At 35.3% G+C, this 21479-nt stretch overlaps 1 protein-coding gene across 2 annotated transcripts in view; it reads right to left on the bottom strand.

Moving 5' to 3' along the window:
• UGGT2 (UDP-glucose glycoprotein glucosyltransferase 2) overlaps positions 1–21479 on the bottom strand; it is a 199701-nt gene that overhangs the window by 91812 nt on the left and 86410 nt on the right. For both annotated transcript variants that reach the window (XM_082434596.1, XM_082434595.1), the window contains exons 16-19: positions 9996–10127; positions 2454–2618; positions 1975–2098; positions 1780–1878 (exon numbers count right to left, since the gene is read on the bottom strand). In XM_082434596.1, coding sequence (XP_082290722.1) covers positions 1780–1878; positions 1975–2098; positions 2454–2618; positions 9996–10127 — 520 coding nt within the window. The remainder of the gene's footprint in view (positions 1–1779; positions 1879–1974; positions 2099–2453; positions 2619–9995; positions 10128–21479) is intronic.

Here is a 21479-nt window from a genome sequence, read left to right as displayed (position 1 = left end):
CTGGATACAATAAATTATTAGCAGACATTGAAAACAGCAATATTTATTAGCTTATGATTCATGTATTTCAAAAATTCTGGCTATTATTAACTTGGCCTAATTCACATAATCTTATGCCAACATCGATGCAATTCTTGTTTCAGAAACATCTGAAAATTTGGAAGCCACAAGAAGAAATAATTTTTAATTCTGCAGTCACAGTTAAATGGGTTTAATTTCATCCAGCCGCAGCATATAACACCTGAAATAATACTTGTCTGGGCATCATTAAAACCTATAGAAAAATCAGTCCCTTAGATCTTATGACCCACTTAAAACAACTGTAAAATGTGTGCTATACCAAAAACCTACACCTGAATAGATGTGAAGCTACAGTTATTACCATACCCAGCAATATATAACTATGCAAAAACTGGCTTTGGTTAATGAAAAAAATATAACAAAAAGAAGGATAACATCGATTCTACTTGCAATCCTTCAGAAGCAATTTGAGAGTAAGGCAGTGGCACATTCTTTTCAAAGAAGAAAGGTAAAGAATTCTCATGCCTTCTTAATGTCATCACTTTTACCATTACAACTAGTAAACTGAGAACTATTTCAAAAGTGCTAAGTAAATTTCTCCCAACTCTTTTATTTCTTTACATATTTACATAAATGCAAATAAAGAAATCAGGTGTTTCTCAGTTAATAAAGTCTTCTTTTAAACTGCAAGAGGTTTAACCAAAGGGCATTAATTATGGCCTAACTTATTCTGATGCCCAGAAGCAATTTTTGAAATATAACCCAGAACCTGATAAATATGTTTCCCCTATTTTGTATTCCCTTTTTCTCTGCCTCCTTTTCCCTTCACTTGACACATTCAGGACCTTAGCCTGCCATAATATGAAATTGAATTATATTTTATTATTTGTTGGTTATCTTGTAGACAGACCACTTTATGAACATAAAATCATAGATCTGTTCCAAAGTAATTCAAGGGCCATACGGTCCTAATTTGGATTCACTCCGCAGCATTCTCAAAAGCTAGCTGTCTGCTTAAATCTCTCTCATATATAAAAATTTACCCCTTATTACATAGTAATTCCATCTTCAGATCACTCATTGTTAGAAAGGTACTGCTTTATATACTGAAATAACAATCAGCTTTCTTTTATGTTTCATGCATTGGCTCTTTTTGTTCTCTCTAGAGCAAAGCAGGTCAAACAAAACAAAGTGAAACCAAAACCAACCAAACTCCAATTATCTTCATCTATCTGAAGAGTTCATGGTCTCTAACAGAACTGTGGTCACACTGAAGACTTTCCTATCTAGGCTAAGTCCTTATTTCCAAAGATCTTCCTGTCTTGGCTCCCTCTCCTTTGGTTATGACCCTTAACTAAAGCAAAACATCCAGACGTTGTTTAATCAGAACACAGAACTATTCTCCTCTCATCTGGGGATTAGACTTTTATTCATGCCTGATAAGATTATCAGTTTATTTAATCTTGAAAGGGTTTTTACTACCTTCCTAAAAAGGAGAAAAATGGAATAGCTTGCTTTAAAAAAAAAAAAGACAAAAACCCCTCAAGATTAACCCCTCTGCATATACGATTAGCTAAGATAGGAGGCATCATTTTCTCTTCACAGTCCTGACATCCTCATAATTTTCAAATCCTCAAATTGAAAACCAGGTCTCCAGTCAAATATCAACATCTAGAAACGTATTATGCAAGCATTGAATAAAATTACAAGTTTTTGCTATTTAGGAATAAATTCAGGAAAATAAAATATGCTTATTACCTTCCTGGGTTACATAATACATGTTCTCTGCAATTACAGCACTCTTATCTTGTGAATCCAAGAAGAAGAAAGTGGAGAAATCTTCAACATCAGCAGTTACTAAAAATTTTAATATTAAATGTTAAATAATGAATTAATAAAACATTCACAACTCAATAAACATTTATAGGAAAGTATATGGAAGGATTATATTACCTGATGTAGATATTAAATTAAGGTACTGCCATTTATTGTACAAAATCAAAGGATTTATACGGGGCACAACATTATTTCTATCCATAAGGAAGTCAATTGCATTTGTTCGATCATTTAATGTACCCTAAAATAATAAAGTATTATTTAGGTAATATATGTGATTTATATGCAGATGTTTTAAAATTATGCAGAGAATACATTTAAAGACTACTGAATCTAAAATAAGTCAATAAGTAATATGCAATTTAGGATTCTTATAATAAATTTTCCTATAAAACTGTGAAGTTTCTTTCCAATTAAGCAATTTTTTAGATGCCAATTATGCACAGATAAATTTAATTACTACTTTAAAAATCATTACTAAACGATCAGAATGGAAATTTTTACACAATTAACTTTTGCTATTAAAAGATATTTTTAATATAAAAATCATCTATAAGTATCATTCATCATATATTTTCTCATACATGCTTACCTACCATAACAACTTCCTTTTGTAAATACGCAGTTTCATCCATCATTCTGTGAAGAACAGCCATTTCTAGTTCCCTAATATTCAGCTCTTCAGGGTGAAAGGATTCACCATTATAAAGAGCTTGAGGCAAAGGACCCAGGCCAGTCATCCTGTAATAGCTTGCTCCTGCCTATGCAATTAAAAAATACCAGAGAGTTAAACAGAATATGTTTGTCTGAAAAAGAAACACACAAATAAAGAAAGGGACACGGCCACATTTTTGTATGTCATAGAAAAAATGTTAATTTTGCTAATTTTATCTGTCCTTTCCAAAAGTTATTTAAAGGAAAGTAATTTACCTACATAGAACAAGTCAGAAAACTTTTTCTGTAAAGGGCCAGATACATATTTTAGGCGTTGTGAGCCATCTGGTCTCTGACACAACTACTCAATCATGATGTTATAGTGCAAAAGCAGTGACACACAACACATGAATGAGTGAACGTGGCTGTGTCTCCAAAAACCTGTATTTATAAAAACAGGTGGTAGAAAGGCTGGATTTGGCTCATGGGCTGTAGTTTGCTGACCCTTAATACAGAGTATGACATGACTTTAAAAAATGCATTTACCCGCATAAGAGATTCATTTATCGCTATATTCATTTGTTTAGCTAACATTTATTGAATTCAAGCATTTGGCTAGACTATGTGAATACACAGCTGAAAAATCTGCCTTCAAGGGGCTCACATATATACAAGCGAAACTGAGGCATATACCAGATTGTATGGGAGCCCAGAAAAGGAATGACTAAGCTTCAGTGTGGAGGGGACGGATCACAGAAGGCCTCTGTTAGGGAGTGACACTAGAAGTCTTAAAGGATGAGCAAAAATATGCTAGGGAGATAAAGTGGAGAAAGACACTCCCAGCGAAAAGAGACAGCACTGCGAGGAATAGAAGGGAAGAGAGATACGGTACATTTAGATAATGGCAAGTACTTTTCTGTGTTTACAGTGGGAGGAGTTACATAGGGAGAAGATATGGAGTCAGAGCGGATGGGGAGAGAGGACAGATCAGGAAGGTCCTCAACATCTGGATTTTATCTTGTGAGTGATAAAGCATCACTAAACAATTAATTCATTCGCTACTCAACACTACAAATTATTAAAACTGTCATTATAGGGCTTCCCTGGTGGCGCAGTGGTTGAGAATCTGCCTGCCAATGCAGGGGACACGGGTTCGAGCCCTGGTCTGGGAAGATCCCACATGCCGCGGAGCAACTGGGCCCGTGAGCCACAATTACTGAGCCTGCGCGTCTGGAGCCTGTGCTCCTCAACAAGAGAGGCCGCGATAGTGAGAGGCCCGCGCACCGCGATGAGGAGTGGCCCCCACTTGCCGCAACTAGAGAAAGCCCTCGCACAGAAACGAAGACCCAACACAGCCATAAATAAATAAATAAATAAATAAATAAATAAATAAAATTAAAAAAAAAACAACTGTCATTATAGCCAACATATTCACAATTACCCTATGAAGCTAAGGACTACTATTATATCCAGACTACTATTTACAGATGATAAAACAGAGTCACTTCCAATGCCACATAATGACTACACTTTGGAAACAGACTTTGTACTTACATCTGTTTGACCAAGAGTCTGAACTCTTAACCACTGAACTATATTATCTCTGCATTTATTGGACATTTACTGTGTATTAGGCAATGAATGCATAAGAATGATATGCAAACTCTGTCTTAAGAAAACATAGTTTAACAGGGGGAGAGATGGATACATTAAAAATAAGTGTGAATAGATATCCAAGGGTACTAGGGAGGGCATGGTCAATTCACCTAGGAAGAGGGCTCATGACAAGAAATACGATCAGATTTGCTCTTTAAAAAAAAGAATATAGTGGCGACAAAGAGAAGGAAGAGGGTGGGAGAGCATGCACTGGGGGCGGTGGGTCAAGGGCTACTGCAAAAATACAGGAAAGAAAAAGCAAGAGCCAGACAAAAATCAGTGGTGAGAAGCAAGGAGAGAATGAGGCAGTTTCTGAAATATTTAGTTGACAAAACTGACAGAACTTGATGATCTAGTGTTTGGGAGGGTATGAGGGAAAAGAAGTTGGACAACTATCAGGCTTCTAGTAGCCTGAGTGCCCTGGGAGAATGATGGTGCTACCCTCTAGGATAAGGCACAAAAAAAGAAAAAAAGGTTTGGGGTAACAAGAAAGACGATGGGCATGGTTTTAAATTCATTTAAGATGCTTATGGGCAATCCCCCAGGCAGCTGAATACATGGTTTTGGACCTTAAGAAGGATATTGCTGCTAGAAATACAGGCTTTCTTCTGTTTTCCCTGGTGATTTTTCAGTTAGGCAACCTGTCTATTACAAAAGCTTTAATTACCACAAATAAGCCATAACACTGAATTTTGTACTTTGAGCCTACATCTCTATTCTGAGCTGTAGACACAAATATCCAATCACACTTACTTCACATCTCCTATGGAATTCTCACAGGCACCTCAAATTCAATATGTGAAAAACTGAACTTCTGTTCTTATTTCCCACTTGGGTTTCTCTTCCACCTCTTTCCATCTTGGCAATGGCATTACCACCATCCCAGTGAGTTAGTTGAACCCTGGGAGCCATCGTTGACAATTTCTCTTCTCCTCTCTCCCCTTTCCAATCCAGCAGCAGGTCCTGGATTGTATTTCCCAAATACCTCAATTGTGTCCATTTTTCTCTGCCTCTACTCTTCCAAAAACCTACTAGCCCATCTCTCATCTCTCACCTACATGCTTCCTAATCCGTCTTACTACGTACACTTTTACCCTCCGACAATCTATTCTCAACAACGGAGAATGCTCTTTGGAGAAAATGCATGTCACTGTCACTTCACTGCTTAATATCTTCTCAGGTTTTTCACTGTTGCAAAGGTATTCTACTGTTTTGAGTTCACAAGCTTGTTAATTAACTACAGCTCACCACACTCTGTGTCATCAGGCCCCTTGCTTACACCTCCAGCCTCATCTTAGGGACTTCCTTCTACAACACAAGCAACACATACTTGCTACATCTACTCAGTAGTAACACCAACTCTCTTCGTTCCTTCACATTCAGGACATCCTAACATTTTTCTCTGGAATGCTGACTACCTACCACTTCTTTGTCTTCTTTTGTCCAACTGTCCTCCTACTTCTGGACTCGGCTTTAATGTCACTGCTTCAGGGAAATATTGTTATCCAACTCCACCCTGCCCCCCAAAGCTCCTCTTTCATTCTATGCATTGCGTATTGGGTGGGCCCCTTCTAATAAAGACTCATGTCCATCAATTTGGGGAATTTCTTTGTGATATTTCTCTAATGCTTTCCTTTGTTTTCTCTGTTCTTTCTGAATCTTGTGAATTGAAGACTGTTTACCTTCTTACTTTTCATGTCTTTTTTTGTCTCCGTCCTATTAAATTTTTATTTTATTTTTAATTTTCAAAAGATCTTCCTTGTACTCTATTCTTTTACCTCTTGTGTATAGAATATTGTAAGTACTCAATAAATGTTTGTTGAAAGAAAAAATAAAGTTTGGATATAGAGAGAAAACTACAGGAACATGAGTTTAGGGAATAAAGGCCTAAAATATTTATTTTCTTTGTGATGTAGTAATCAGAATGATTTTTGAGGCATGAAGAGAAAGGTGAAAAGGGGCTTATAGGACTGATGAATGTTTAGAATAACTCTTGGGAGGAATAGGTAAGGAATAAAACCAGGCACAACTAAAGGATTGTAAGTAACACAGAGTCCAATTTAAACTGGAGATTAAGTAGACTTGAGAAAAATGCAGAAATTAAGAAATGAAGATATCATCATTACAAGACAGTCTTACAGGGAGAGAGGAGTAAAAAAGGAGCAAACAGAAGACTGAACTCACACACAAAAAATGGAATTCAATATTTCTGAGGAGTGTACTGAATCCTTAATCTTCACAAAAATCCTTAATGTTTTTCATAATTTCAGGAGAATATGACTACAGGTATCTTAAAATTGGCAACACCATAAAAATATTCATTTTGCAGCTTAACTTGATAAAGAGTAAAAGTGGATTTCTGATAAATATGGTAGATTTATCACACGTGCTCATCTCCATTCTGCAAGTTTCACTATGCCAACTACAAATTGGCACTTGCCACCAACCTCTACAAGGATTAAATCATGTGCTGCTGCAGCTGTTGACCTTCAACACCCCCTGAAAGGAGTTCAGGTGGAGAGCAGAGAGGAGGCACTCTGTGCTCTGAGAAAAACTGGCAGAACAGGTCTTCAGATAGATATTTTCAGGAGCCAATTTTATGAGCCCAATTCTTATATCTCCTCTTATCTAGAAAAGCACTAAAATCCTTCATGGTGACGTCTGCGCCTCGTGACTAGCAGTAGTAACCTTCACTAGACTAGCAGAAACCTTCTGCAAAAAACATGTGCTTAATTGCATGTACTCCCTTGTCACCAAAATCACATGTATACTGACCTTCCCCCCTATCTCTTTGGAGCAGTTTCTCAGAGCTATCTGAAATGCCGTCTCCCGGGCTATAGTCCTCATTTTGCGCCAAATAAAACTTAACTCGTGACTCTCATGTGCATTTTTTTAAGTCGACAACTAAAATGAGAGTATAATAATAAAAATCATGACGACAACGATGATAACAACAACAACAATAACAAGATATGAGCCCACAAAGAAAAACGGGAGAAAAGATCAAGAGTCGATGACCCAAGTAGAAAGGGCAGTCACTCCCGCGCAGACAGAAAGGAACGTCAACATATTCAGAACCCCTGAGGGCTAAAAACCTAGACTATCTTAGAAGGAGAAGATAAGGAGCAGAGCATGAAATGTGGAAACTTGTTGAGAGTCTGTATGCAGAGAAGTTGTATACCAAGGCCCCTCTCTCAATCCTGAAAAGCTAAACTATTCTGCTTCCCTTTACTCTCTGTTGAAATTGAATCACAAAGGCTCTAGATTTGGGGATTCCAGGTATAGTGGAAGGCTGAGAAAGGGGATGAAAACCAGACAGAAGATTGAAGGAAAGTTCACATTCTTTCAACCCAGCCTATTACCACATCCTATTTCTAGACATATCTTATCCCCTCGTTTCCCACATCTGCACCCTTTCATTTGCCACATATACTCCTTCTAAGAGGAAAATAAAGAATTCTCATCTGAAGAAATCAAGCGCTGCAACAGAACGCCAGCATTCGAAAAGACATTTATTTGTCGGTCATCTAACTAAAAAAACTGACTCACTCCCCAAGTGAGGCCCACCAACCGAAAAGACCCGTTTATTTGTAAGCAGCTTTTTACGGTTTCATACTTACATGTGAAAGACAACCAGACATCATAATACATTTGACAAATGCTTCAAACACAAAAAAAGAAATCAAATTGGATGAAAAAGGGAAGCTATAGAAGGCAGAGATAGCGCAGGGCACAGAACAACACATCAAAAAGCTAACATTCTTAGATTAAAAAACTGTGCTCATGAAAGAAAAACTGGACATTACAAAAAGGAATAAAAGAAGAAGAAAAAGTAAATAATTGCTCAATCCAGAAGATTCAGAAAGAACAGAGAAAATACAGGAAAGGAAAGCATTAAAAAATAACACAAAGAAATTCCCAGAATTGATGGACACATATCTCCATTAGAAGGGACCCACCAAACACCCAAAGTGTTAAATGAAATAGGATCAAGACAAAGACATATCATGAAATTTCCAAGCAACAGGGATAAAAAGATCCTAAAAACTTTCAAACAGGAAATATAAATAAATAGATCAAAGAAAGACAAAGGAGTCAAAATCAGATTGGTATCATTCATTTCAGTAGCTTATTAGGAGCTAGGAGAGAGTAAAAGAAAGCCTTCAAAATCCATACGAAAAATGATTACCCAGCCCAACAATCAATAAAATGCAAATATAAAATTAAAAACTTTTATATAAAACAGATCAAAGAATTTTTTTCATGCATACTTGCTTGAGAAAGAAGTAAAAGCAAAATAAATCAAAAAGAGGAAAGGCACAGTGTTCATGAAGCCGGAGAAAAAGCAGAGATCCAATGAAGGAAAGCAGCAAAGGCAGATCCAGAAATGACAGCTGTGCTTCAGGTGCAGAGGACAACCAGTTCAGTTTAGACAAAATGCAGAGTGGCTGCAGAAGGTCATTCTTGGGGCTGGTGTGTGGGGGGCAAAGTGCTGGCTTGTTAATGGCTATGTTTGTTTGTGTAAGGAAAATTCTAGATAGGTTATCTGACCAATCTCTTGACTATCTCGATACATTTGCAACAGGTAGAAAACTACGTGAATGAGTAAAAATGGAGTAACACTTAAAGCTACAAAAAAAAAGTTGTTAAAAAACAACCATAGTACTTGACTTACTAACGAGGAACACTTAAAAAGTCACACTCACACTAAATATTCATTTAACCAAAATGTGTTAAAAACAGATCTGATAATCAGCTGGTTTGCAACTGCACAGGACTTTCCAATTCTTATTGTACTGAAATACTTTTGCACCAGTTGGTAAGTAACTGCTGTCTTGGGATGGCGATTCCCCACATGAGAACTACCTTGACTGCTTTCCCAGATCATCCATGTCAACATGATTCAGCTATAAGCAAGTCAGTAACAGCCTCAGCATGAGGGCTTCCAAGACTCCATTCCAGTTCGAGGATCTGCTTTGATCGATTCTTTCTGATTGTTTGCTCTTGAAGTCACAACAGGTTTAAAATATTTTAAGTATTACCACTGGGACTGGAGGAGACCAAGTGAAGGTCAGGAGGTGGAAGAGAGCTCAACCTTCAATTACTGTAAGACTCAACAAATAATATCTAAAAATTAAGACGTGCAAACTTGAGGAATACAAAAGAGTAAGAAGACAAGATTCCTTTCCTTGAAGTACTTATAATACAGTTGGCAATGAAATTTACATCCAAATATATTATGTATAAAAAGGTAGTTAATAGGAAACAGTAATATTGGGTTGTGAACACCAATATCTGAGGATAACATGGTGTTACTCAGATATTTTCATGGCAACTGATATAAATAGTATGTTTTGGCTATATAAAATTATCTCAACTTAAAAATTCATTTGTATCACATCATATGTTGCTGTTGCCTTTACCTAGAATACATATGAATAAATGAATTCATTTATTTCCACATAAAAGTTAGAGTCTTGTTTGTAGAGCCATTCAGCCACTCTTTTGATTGGAGCACTTAGTCCATTTACATTTAAAGTAATTATTGATAGGTATGTACTTATTGCCACTTTTTAATTGTTTTAAGGTTGTTTTTGTAATTTTCTGCACTGTAAATTCTGAGAAGTATCTGTTTTCGTACTTTTAAAAAAGCCAATAGTAGCAACTTAAATACTGTATACAACTTGTGTCATTCAAAGGTAGAAATTTCCCTTTTTTCTGAGGGTCTAAAATCTAAATCATGAGTTAATTATACTGAGATCATTTATTCATGAGATTATAATAAAAGTTTCTTGATCACATTTTTAAAAATTTGCATTCCAGCTTACCTTTCTTTCACCATCATATTTAGAATAAATTCCCAAAATATCCCAAATATTAACATGAGGAAATTCATTTTGGAGAACATCCTTCACATTGTCCACAGTGAGTATATTGTGATTCTCTACTTTTTGGTACATCTGTGAAAATAAAGATATTATAATTAACTTTCACCTTACAGTAATTAGTTTTATTTCTTTCCCTTAGCATGCATATTTATAAAATAAAGAACATATTTTATATTTTGTAAGTTCTAAGCATACTATATACATACATATATGTACACACATGATCCCCACACATACACAGATAAATAAACCATTTTAAGAATACAATCTATCATCCTACGGTAAAAATGGTTTTGTGAATATTCTTTGGCTTTCAAAATACCATATCATATTTGTATATTATATTCTATTTTGATCAAACCAGATGCTATGATTCTCAATAAAATAATGGTTAACTTTATTTAAAAAGATATGTATAAAATATTTTAAATGACTTATTTCAGAAATGCTTTATTTTCATTTCCAATTGCTCTGTAGTAAATATCTTAACTAGATTTTTCTCTGTACCTCCATTCTTCCCCCAGTCTCCAATATTCTAATCATACTGGCATAACGTAAGCTGGTACTCCATTATTTAGGGTTTTGTTTTTTGTTTTCATTTCTCCCTTCATTACAGATCCTCTGCTATGACCCAGGCACTGTTCCACATGGGGAAAATGACAGCTCTGCCTCAAGAGAGAAGGTTATCTCTGAGCAGATGACTCACCGAAACATAAATATGTTTATGTTATGGGGAAAGAGCCTACCAAGCAGAGGGAACAACCACTTAAGTACAAACTCCATTAGGTAGCATTCTGATATATCAATTAAGAGTATTATTTTTAGTCCCAATTCACTTAAATTATTATTGCCAGAGACAATCCTCATATTATGGCTGACAGAATTCTCATATTATTCCTCATAGTAAGGAATCAGCATTCTTTGATTTCCTTTTATCACTATAAACTTTGTAACCTATCCCTTTAAAAGGTGACACAGATCTATAAGTAGATCTCAGAGTTTAGTTTTATGAGCATCTCAATTTATGGGCAAGTTTTCTCCTTATATCAAAGCAGGACATACTATGATCTTAGTAACTCAAAGAAAAGGGAGAAAGTTCAGCCTTCTGTAAAACATAAACAGGGATTAGAAAATGAAGTTTTGAATAAAGCAAAAGTTATATATGAAAAGTCTTTGAGATCAGTCATTTTACTAATTTGTAATTTTAAAATATTAGGTACTCCTAAGGTAGCTAAGGTAGCCAGAATGTCTTGCATAAGCTACTTTAGATATATAACAATTCAAACTTCTTATACATTATTTTAATTTTAAAAACTGTTATGTAACTTGGTAAGCAAAAAAGAAACTATGTAACATATACGTTATGAGATATAAATAACAAAATGAGCAATCTCCATGAACAAACCACGTAACACTAAAAAATGAACATCTCTGTGAATTACAACGCTGGTAAAGCAAAACTTTCCTCCCAGTCCCATCTCCCTCTGATCCCCAGAAGCAAGCATCATTTTGTTTGTGTTTACCATTCCCTTATCTTTCAAGTTCTGGAGTTTTATCTGAATGTATATCCATGCATTATGATACTTAGTTTTGTTTGCTTTTGAGCTTTAAACAGTATGTAGTAATACGCTGGCCTTCTATACTTTCATTAGGCTTCAATATAGCCATGCTCTTGGCATATCATGCTCCATTATGTGAAATGATTAAATTTTATCCATCTGTACTGATATAAATATATACCTATATATGTGTATATATATATATCAGTATACCATACGTACGTAGTTTCCGGTTTGTTGCTATTGTGGATGATTCTGCTAATAATAGTCTCCTACAGGTTTCTCTCAAAGCGTGTGTGTGTGTGTGTGTGTGTGTGTGTGTGTGTGTGTGTGTGTGTGTGTGTGTGTGTGTGTGTGTGTGTGTGTGTAGGGATTATGCAAATTTAACTCCAAATTCTGAAGCACTCCAATTGGTTTCAAAGTGGTTGTACCAATTCATATCCTTAGAGGCGGTGTAACAGTGTAAAGGAGTTCCCACTGTTCTCCATTTTCATTAACATATGATATTACCAGCTTTCTTAATTACTGCCAAATTACAGGATATAAGATATAGCTCACGGTAAGCTTTATTTGCATTTTTCTGATTTCTGAGACAATTATCTTGTTCACCATTAACTGTAATAAATACTTATTTACTTTATTAATTTCAATAAATTTCAATTTACCATTAATGTATTCCCTTCTATTTTTAAAAATCTCTTATGTGTTTCTTCTATTGGGTTCTTTGTATTTTTCCATTTGTAGGAAAACTTTATATCATGGAATATAAATCTTTTATTGACGATATGTACTGCAAATATTTCTCTTGCTTGGAACTTATTTCCCCTCACTTCTTTATGATCTCTTTTGATGAACACTGGTTTCCATTTGTAACATAGCTAAATTTATCAATATTTTCCTTCAGACTCATAACATTTAAAGTCTCACTGAGGAGTCCTTAACTTCCTTGGGGTCCTAATTTCTTAATATTTTAATGCTTTGTTTTTCACACTAAGCTTTTCAGCTAACTGAAATTATGTTTTACATAAGGTGTGATATCTTATCTGTTTGCACTGGATTACAATCAATTGTCCAGCTACCTGTTGTTTAAAGTCCATTCCCACCTACTGTAACACCACTTCTGTATTCTTCAGTTTTGGAGGACCCATATGTTCCTCTGGTCTACAAACCTTTCCTCTGAACCAATACTACACTGTCTTAATATAACTTTATACATCTTATTATCTGGTATGGCCAGTCCCATCACTTTACTCTTCCTCAAGAGATTCTCAGCAATTTTGGGTCAGTACTCTGCCATATAAATTTTATATATTTTTCTATTTTATTTTTTTTCAACTTTGAGGTATAATTGACAAAATTGTAATATATTTAAAGTGTACAACATGTTGATCTGATGTACATATATATTGTGAAAGGATCCCGACCACTGAGTTAATAAACACATCAATCACCTCACATATTTATCTTTTTCTTCTTTTTTGGTGATAAAACACTTAAATTCTACTCTCCTTGTAAATTTCAATTATGCAATACAGTATTATCAACCACAGTCACCATATTGTACATTAGATCCCCAGAACTTGTTCCTCTTATAACTGGAAGTTTGTACCCTCTGACCAACATATCTTCATTTCCTCTACCCCCCAGCAACCACTTTTCTACGAGTTCAGTTTTTTTTAGATTCCACACATAGGTAATACTATACAGTATTTATTTTTCTCTGATACATTTCACTCAGCATAATGCCCTGCAGGTTCATCCATATTATAGGAAATAGCACAATTTCCTTCTTTTATAAAGCTGAATAATACTCTATTGTGCATATATACACACCACATTTTGTTTATCCATTCATCCATCAATGGACACTTAGGTTGTTTCAGAACCTTGGCCATTGTGAACAATGCTACAATGAACGTGGGGGTACAGATATCTCTTCAAGATGCTGATTTTGTTTCTTTTGGATATACTTCCAGAAGTGGGATTGCTGGTTCATACTGTAGTCCTATTTTTAAGTTCTTGAGGAACCTCCCGACTGTTTTCCATAGTGGCTATATCAGTTTACATTCCCACCAAGTGTACAGAGTTCCTTTTTCTCCAAAACCTTGCCAACATTTGTTCTCTCTTGTCTTTTTGGTAACAGCACCCTAACAAGTGTGAGGTGATATCTCATTGTGGCTGATTTGCATTTCCCTGATGATTAATCAAATTGAGCACTTTATCACATACCAGTTGGCCATCTGTATGTCTTCTTGGGAAAAACGTATATTCAGGTCCTTTGCTCATTTTAAAATTGGGTTATTTGGTTTTCTTTCTGCCAATGCAGTATACGAATTTCTTTTTTTAAAACTGAAGTATAGTTGACTTACAACATTGTGTTAGTTTCTTGCGTATGGTATAGTGATTCAGTACTATAGATACTTTTCCATATAGGTTCATATAGATATTCTTTTTCATTATAGGTTATTACAAGATATTGAATATAGTTCCCTGTGCTATACAGGAGGACCTTGCTGTTTATGTATTTTATATGTAGTAAGTAGTTTGTATCTGTTAATCACAAACTCCTAATTTATCCCTACCCCTCTTCCCCTTTGGTTACAGTAAATTTGTTTTCTGTATCCGTGAATCTGCTTCTGTTTTATAAATAAGTACATTTGTATCACTTTTTAGATTCCACATATAAGTGATATATATTTGTCTATGTCTGACTTTCTTCACTTCATATGATAATATCCAGGTCCACCCTTGCTGGACCTGCCATTTGTTGCTGCAAATGGCATTATTTCATTATTTTTTATAACTGAGTAGTATTCCATTGTGCGTGTGTGTGTGTGTGTGTGTGTGTGTGTGTGTGTGTGTGTGTGTGTATACACACCACATCTTCTTTATCCATTCACCTGTTGATGGCCACTTAGGTTGCTTCCATGTCTTGGCCATTGTAAACAGTGCTGCTACGAACATTGGGGTACATGTATTTTTTCGAATTAGCGTTTTCTCCAGATATATGCCCAGGAGTGAGATTGCTGGATCATATGGTAACTCTATTTTTAGTTTTTTAAGGAACCGCTATACTGTTCTCCACAGTGGCTATATCAATTTACATTCCCACCAACGGTGCAAGAGGGTTCCCTTTTCTCTGCACCCTCTCCAGCGTTTATTGTTTATAGACTTTTTAATGATGGCCATTCAGAATGGTGTGAGATGATACCTCATTGTAGTTTTGATTTGTATTTCTGATAATTAGTGATGTTGAGCATCTTTTCATGTGCCTATTGGCACATCTGTATATCTTATTTGGAGAAATATCTATTTAGATCTTCTGCCCATTTTCTGATTGGGTTGTTTTTTCGATACTGAGCCACATGAGCTGTTTGTAAATTCCAGAGACTTATCTCCATGTGTTTGTGTTTTTTACAGTTTTTTTTTTTCCTGTAATTGATTTCTAATCTCATAGCGTTGTGGTTGGAAACGATGTTTGATATGATTTCAATTTTCTTAATTTACCGAGGCTTGATTTGTGGCCCAAGATGTGATCTATCCTGGAGAATGTTCCCTGTGCACCTGAGAAGAAAGTGTGCTCTGCTGCTTTTGGATGGAAAGTCCTATAAATATCAATTAAGTCTATCTGGTCTAATGTGTCATTTAAGACTTGTGTTTCCTTACTGATTTTCTGTCTGGATGTTCTGTCCATTGGCGTAAAAGGTGTGTTAAAGTCCCCCACTATTATTGCATTACTGTGGATTTCCCCTTTCATGACTTAGCATTTGACTTATATATTGAAGTGTATTTTTGCTTTTATTTCTAATGTTTGGGAGATCGACTTAGGAAAACCTTACTATGATCTATGTCAGAGAATGTTTTGCCTATGTTCTCTTCTAGGAGTTTTATGGTATCCTGTCTTATATTTAAGTCTTTAAGCCATTTTGAGTTCAAGGGTTTAAGGGTGTGTACTAACTTCATTGATTTACATGCAGCTGTCCAGTTTTCCCAATACCACTTGCCGAAGGGTCTGTCTTTTCTTCATTGTATATTCTTGCCTACTCTGTGGAAGACCAATTGACTGATAGGTGTGTGGGTTTATTTCTGGGCCCTCTAATTTGTTCCATTGGTCCATACGGCTGTTTTTGGTACCAATACCGTGCTGTTTTGACTACTGTAGCTTTGTAGTATTGTCTGAAATATGGGAGGATTATGCCTCCAGCTTTGTTCTTTTTCCTCAGAATTGCTTTGGCAATTCTGTGCCTTTTGTGGTTCCATATAAATTTTAGGATTATTTGTTCTAGTTCTGTGAAAAATGTCATGCATAATTTGATAGGCATTGCATTAAATCTGTAGATTGCTTTGGGTGGTATGGCCATTTTAACAATATTAATTTTTTCAGGGACTTCCCTGGTGGCACAATGGTTAAGAATCTGCCTGCCAATGCAGGGGACACAGGTTCGAGCCCTGGTCTGGGAAGATCCCACATGCCGCAGAGCAACTAAGCCCATGCACCACAACTACTGAGGCTGTGCTCTAGAGCCCGCGAGCCACAACTACAGAGCCTGTGTGCCACAACTAGTGAAGCCTGTGTGCCTAGAGCACGTGCTCCGCAACGAGAAGCCACTGCAATGAGAAGCCTGTGCACCACAATGAAGAGTAGCCCCTGCTCGCCGCAACTAGAGAAAGCCTGCATGCAGCAACAAAGACCCAAAGCAGCCAAAAATAAAATAAATAAATAAATAAATAAAAAGAACATTAAAAAAACAGTATTAATTTTTTCAATACAAGAGCATGGGATATCTTTCCATTTCTTTAAATAATCTTCTATTCCCTTTATCAATGCTTTATAGTTCTCAGAGTGTAAGTCTTTCACCTCCTTGGTCAGGTTTATTCCTAAGTATTTTAATTTTTTAATGTTATTTCAAAAGGGATTGTTTTTTTACTTTCCTTTTCTGGTATTTCATTGTTAATGTAAAGAAATGCAACAGATTTCTGTATGTTCATCTTGTACCCTGATACCTCGCTGAATTTGTTTATCAGTTCTAATAGTTTTTGTGTGGATTGTTTAGGGTTTTCTATATACAGTATCATGTCATCTGCATACAGTGACAATGTTACCTCTTCCCCACCAATCTGAATACCTTTTATTTCTTTGTCTTGTCTGATTGCTGTGGCTAGGCCTTCCATTACTACGTTGAATAGAAGTGGTGAAAGTGGGCGTCCTTGTCTTGTTCCAGATTTTAGTGGGAAGACTTTCAACTTTTCACCATTAAGTATTATGTTGGCTGTAGATCTGTCATAAATAGCTTTTATTATGTTGAGATATGTTCCCTCTGTACTCACTTTGATACGAGTTTTTATCATGAATGGCTGTTGAATTTTACCAAATGCTTTCCCTGTATCTACTGAGATCATCATGCGATTTTCGTCTTTTCTTTTGTTGATGTGGTGTATCACATTGATTGATTTGCATATGTTGAACCATCCTTGTGACCCTGGGATGAATCCAACTTGATTGTAGTGTATGATCTTTTTTATGTGTTATTTGACTCGGTTGGCTAATACTTGGTTGAAAATTTTTGTATCTATACTCATCAAAGATATTGCCCTTTAATGTTCTTTTTTGGTAATGTCTTTGTCTGGTTTTGATATCAAGGTGATGGTGGCTTCATAGAATAACTTTGGGAGTGTTCCCTCTTCTTACTTTTGGATGAGTTTGAGAAGTTCTTCTTTGTATGTTTAGTAGAATTTCCCAGTGAAGCCATCTGGTCCTGGACTTTTGTTTGCAGGGAGTTTTATTACAGATTCTATTTCACTTCCAGTGATCAGTCTGATTCAATTTTGGTGGGCTGTATGTTTCTAGAAACTTGTCTGTTTCTTCCAGGTTGTCGAATTTGATGGCATATAATTGTTCATAGTATTCTCCTATGGTTTTTTTATATTTTGGGGGTATCGGTTGTTATTTCCCCTCTTTCGTTTCTTATTTTATTTGGGTCCTCTCTCTTTTCTTCTGGCTAGCCTGGCCAGAGGTTTGTCAATTTTGTTTGCCCTTTCAAAAAAACAGCTCTTGGTTTTATTCTTTCCATTGTTTTTTAAATCTCTATTTTATTTCCTCTCTGATCTTTATTATTCCCTTCCTTCTGCTGACTTTAGGTTTTATTTGTTCTTCTTTTTCTAATTCTTTTAGGTGGAAGTTAGGTTGTTCATTTGAGATTTTTCTTGTTTTTGAGGAAGGCCTGTATCGCTATGAACTTCCCTATTAGGACTGCTTTTGCTGCATCCCACAGATTTTGTATGACTGTATTTTCACTGTCATTTTTCTCAAGGTATTTTTAAAATTTCTTCTTTGATTTCATCATTGACCCACTGGTTTTTTTAGTAGCATGTTGTTTAGTTGCCATGCAATCTTTTTTTCTCATTTCTCTTTCTGTGGCTGATTTCTAGTTTCATGCTGTTGTGGTCAGAAAAGATCTTTGAGATAATTTCTATCCTCTTAAAATTTTTTGAGACCTGTTTTGTGTCCTAGTGTGTGCTCTATCCTAGAGAATGTTCCATGTGCACTTGAAAAGAATGTATATTCTAGTTTTTTTGGGTGTAATGTACAGAAAATATCAATTAAATCTAACTGTTCTATTGCGTCATTTAGGATCTCTGTTGCCTTACTGATTTTCTGTCTGGAATATCTGTCCACTGATCAATGGGGTGTTATAGTCTTCTACTATTATCGTGTTCCTGTCAATTCCTCCCTTTATGTCTGTTAGTATTTCTTTTATGTATTTAGGTGCTCCTTTATTGGGTGCATATGTTAACAAATGTAATATCCTCTTCTTATATTAATCCTCTTATCATTATGCAGTGTTTTTTTATCCTTTATGGTCTCTGTTTTAAAGTCTATTTCATCTAATATGAGTATTGCTATCCCTGATTTCTTGTCATTTCCATTTCCATGAAATATCTTTTTCCATACCCTCACTTTCAATCTATGTGCGTCTTTTGCCCTAAAGTGTGTCTCTTATAGGCAGCATATTGTAGGCTCTTGTTTTATTATCCAATCTGCCACTCTGTGTCTTTTGAGTGAAGCATTTAGTCCATTGACATTCAAGGTAATTATTGATAGACATGTATTTATTGCCATTTTAAACTTTGTTTCCCTTAAATACTTCCATTTAAGGTAATTATTGATAGATATGTATTTATTGTGATTTTAAACCTTGATTTTGTATTTCTCCTTTGTTCCTTTCTTTTTATTTTCCCTTTTGCAGTTTGATGATTTTCTTTTGTGCTATGCTTGAGTTCTCCTCTTTTCTGTTTCTGTGAATCTATTTTATGTGTTTGATTTGTGGTTTCTCTGTTTTTCAATTATGTTATTCCATTACTATATCTACTTGATTTAGACTGGTAGTCATACAGGTTTAAATAAATTCTAAAAAAAAAAAAAAAACTAAATTTTCTTATTCCCTCCCCCCACATTTTATGATTTTGAGGTCCTCTTTTACATCTTCAGGTTTATTCTTTTGCTGTTCATTGTAGTCATCATCGCATTTCCAATTGTGATCTTCTCTTTTCTATAGATTCTTCCTTCTTTTCTAGTTAAGAGAAGACCTTTCAATATTTCTTTTAGGATAGGTTTAGCATTGCTGTATTCTTTTAGTTTTTGCTTGTCTGAGAAATTCTTTATCTCACCTTCCATTCTAAATAATAATCTTGCTGGGTAGAGAGTATCCTAGGTTGCAGGATTTTCCTTTTTAGGACTTCGAATATATCTTGCCACTCCCTTCTGGCCTCCAACACTTCTGTAGAGAAATCAGCTGATAGTTACAAAAGAATGCCCATAGGCTAACTCTTTGTTTTTCTCTTGCTACCTTTAGAATCCTCTCTTTAACTTTTGCCATTTTAATTATAGCATGTCTTGGTGTAGGTTTATTTGGTTTTTCTTGTTTGGGACCCTCTGTGCTTCCAGTACCTGTTTATCTGTTTCCTTCTTTAGGTTTGGGAAGTTTTCGGCAATAATTTCTTCAAATACATTTTCAATCCCATTTTTCTTCTTCTCCTTCTGGGATCCCTATTATGCATAGATTGGCATGCTTTATATTATCCCATAGGTCTCTTATATTGCTTTTGGTTCTTTGTTTTCATTTGTCCTTCTGTCTGCTGGTTCTTATTGGGTGATTCCATTATTTTACCTTCCAGATCACTTATTCATTCTTCTGCATTATTTAGTTTGCTATTTATTGCCTTTAGCTGAGCTTTCATCTCAGCAATTGAGTTTTCTAATTTTAATTGGCTCCTCTTTATAGTTTCTAGTTCCTTGTTACAGTGATCTGCACTTCTATCAATAGTCTTTCTTAACTCCTTCAGTATTTTTATTACCCCCTTTTTGAACACGGGACCTGGCAGATTGGAAAGATCTGTTTCATTGTTCTTCCAGAGGATTTCTCTTGTTCTTTTGGTTGAGAGTGGTTCCTCTGCTTCTTCACTTTACTTATATTTCTCTGACTCTATGAATTTGGGAGTAAGAATTATTTACTGTGGTCTCCAAGGGCTGTTTATATGCGGGAGCATCCCTGTGTATCCTGCATGAGTCTAATATCTTTGGTGTGAGGGCTCTTTTTAGTATGGATGTCTGCCACGTCGTTCCTCCATGTGTGCCGATGTGCAGACTTATATCATGTATTTTGTTCAGTTTTATAAGTGCTTACTGTAGGATGGCTAATCTATTGTTTGTTACTCCGTTGGGGCCAAAAGTTAAAGTCTTAAAGTGCTTTTACATTCTCTAACTGAATTCATCAAATATTCATTAAGTATGTATCATATATTTTTGAATCTGAATGTTGTAAGGTAGGGAGAGAAAATTAAACTACTTGTATGTCTGTATAGTCACTATGTAGTAGAGCTGAGATACAAAGTGAGATCATTTTACTACTAAAAATGTACTTACTCTACCATAATTCTCCAATATATTTCAATAACTTTCATACACTGTTATTATGACTTTGGCCTTCTGTTATATTCTTCCTCTCTCCTGATACTGTATTTTCAAATTAATTTAAATATAATAATTTGCTCATTGAAAGTAATGAAACAGTATTAAAGAGATTTTTATAATTCACGTATTTTACTAAAAGACAAGATTTTGCTCAAATTATTCTAAATTAGTGAAGCTAAGTGATCTAATGGACATAATACTCTCCCAACAGAATGTTAACTCAACAATGTTTTACCTTTCTATGGGATATAAAAATTTGGTGGTCACAAGCATATACAGTTTGAAAAACTATGAACAATCTGACACTTCAGACACCAGTGGATTCTAACTGCTTTCTCTAAATATCTCTTCCTCACTGATTTTTCCTTCTTCTTCTTCCTTTGTTTAGCACAACTTATAGGCTACTGCACATATTCAATACCTACTTTTATGCTGCTTTGTACTGAATCATATGGTTTCGAGTGTAATTCAGTTTTCCAAGAGATTACAGTACTGTGCTGAACATCACAGTAGATAATTCAAAAGGCAAGGTACTGACAAATATGCCGTCATGTGCAAATTAATGTCTAATACAAAATGCTCACAGAAGAGAGATTCAATAGAGATAATTAAGGTAACTTAGGTCTCAATTGTAAATAATTAAGGTAAAGATAATTTTGGAAGGTCTTGAAGTTTCTTAGTGTTGAATATCATACTGATCCTTTCACAGTGAGGTAGGTGGACTTTAATAAAAGATTTAAGTCAATTTGACTGAATCCCTTATAAACCCTTACACCAATCAGTAAAACTAATAGACTGAGATATAATATTGACACTTATTCCATGGTACTATTTTACAGAATACAGTGTATCCCCAAGTCACTGAAGTGTAGGTAGTTTCTATACCTCAGGACA

This window comes from Balaenoptera physalus, assembly GCF_965194825.1.
Source record: "Balaenoptera physalus genome assembly, chromosome: 18".
Taxonomy (NCBI): Eukaryota; Metazoa; Chordata; class Mammalia; order Artiodactyla; family Balaenopteridae; genus Balaenoptera; species Balaenoptera physalus.
Note: the sequence above shows the minus strand (reverse complement) of the source record. Positions and strands in the feature narration are given on the sequence as shown.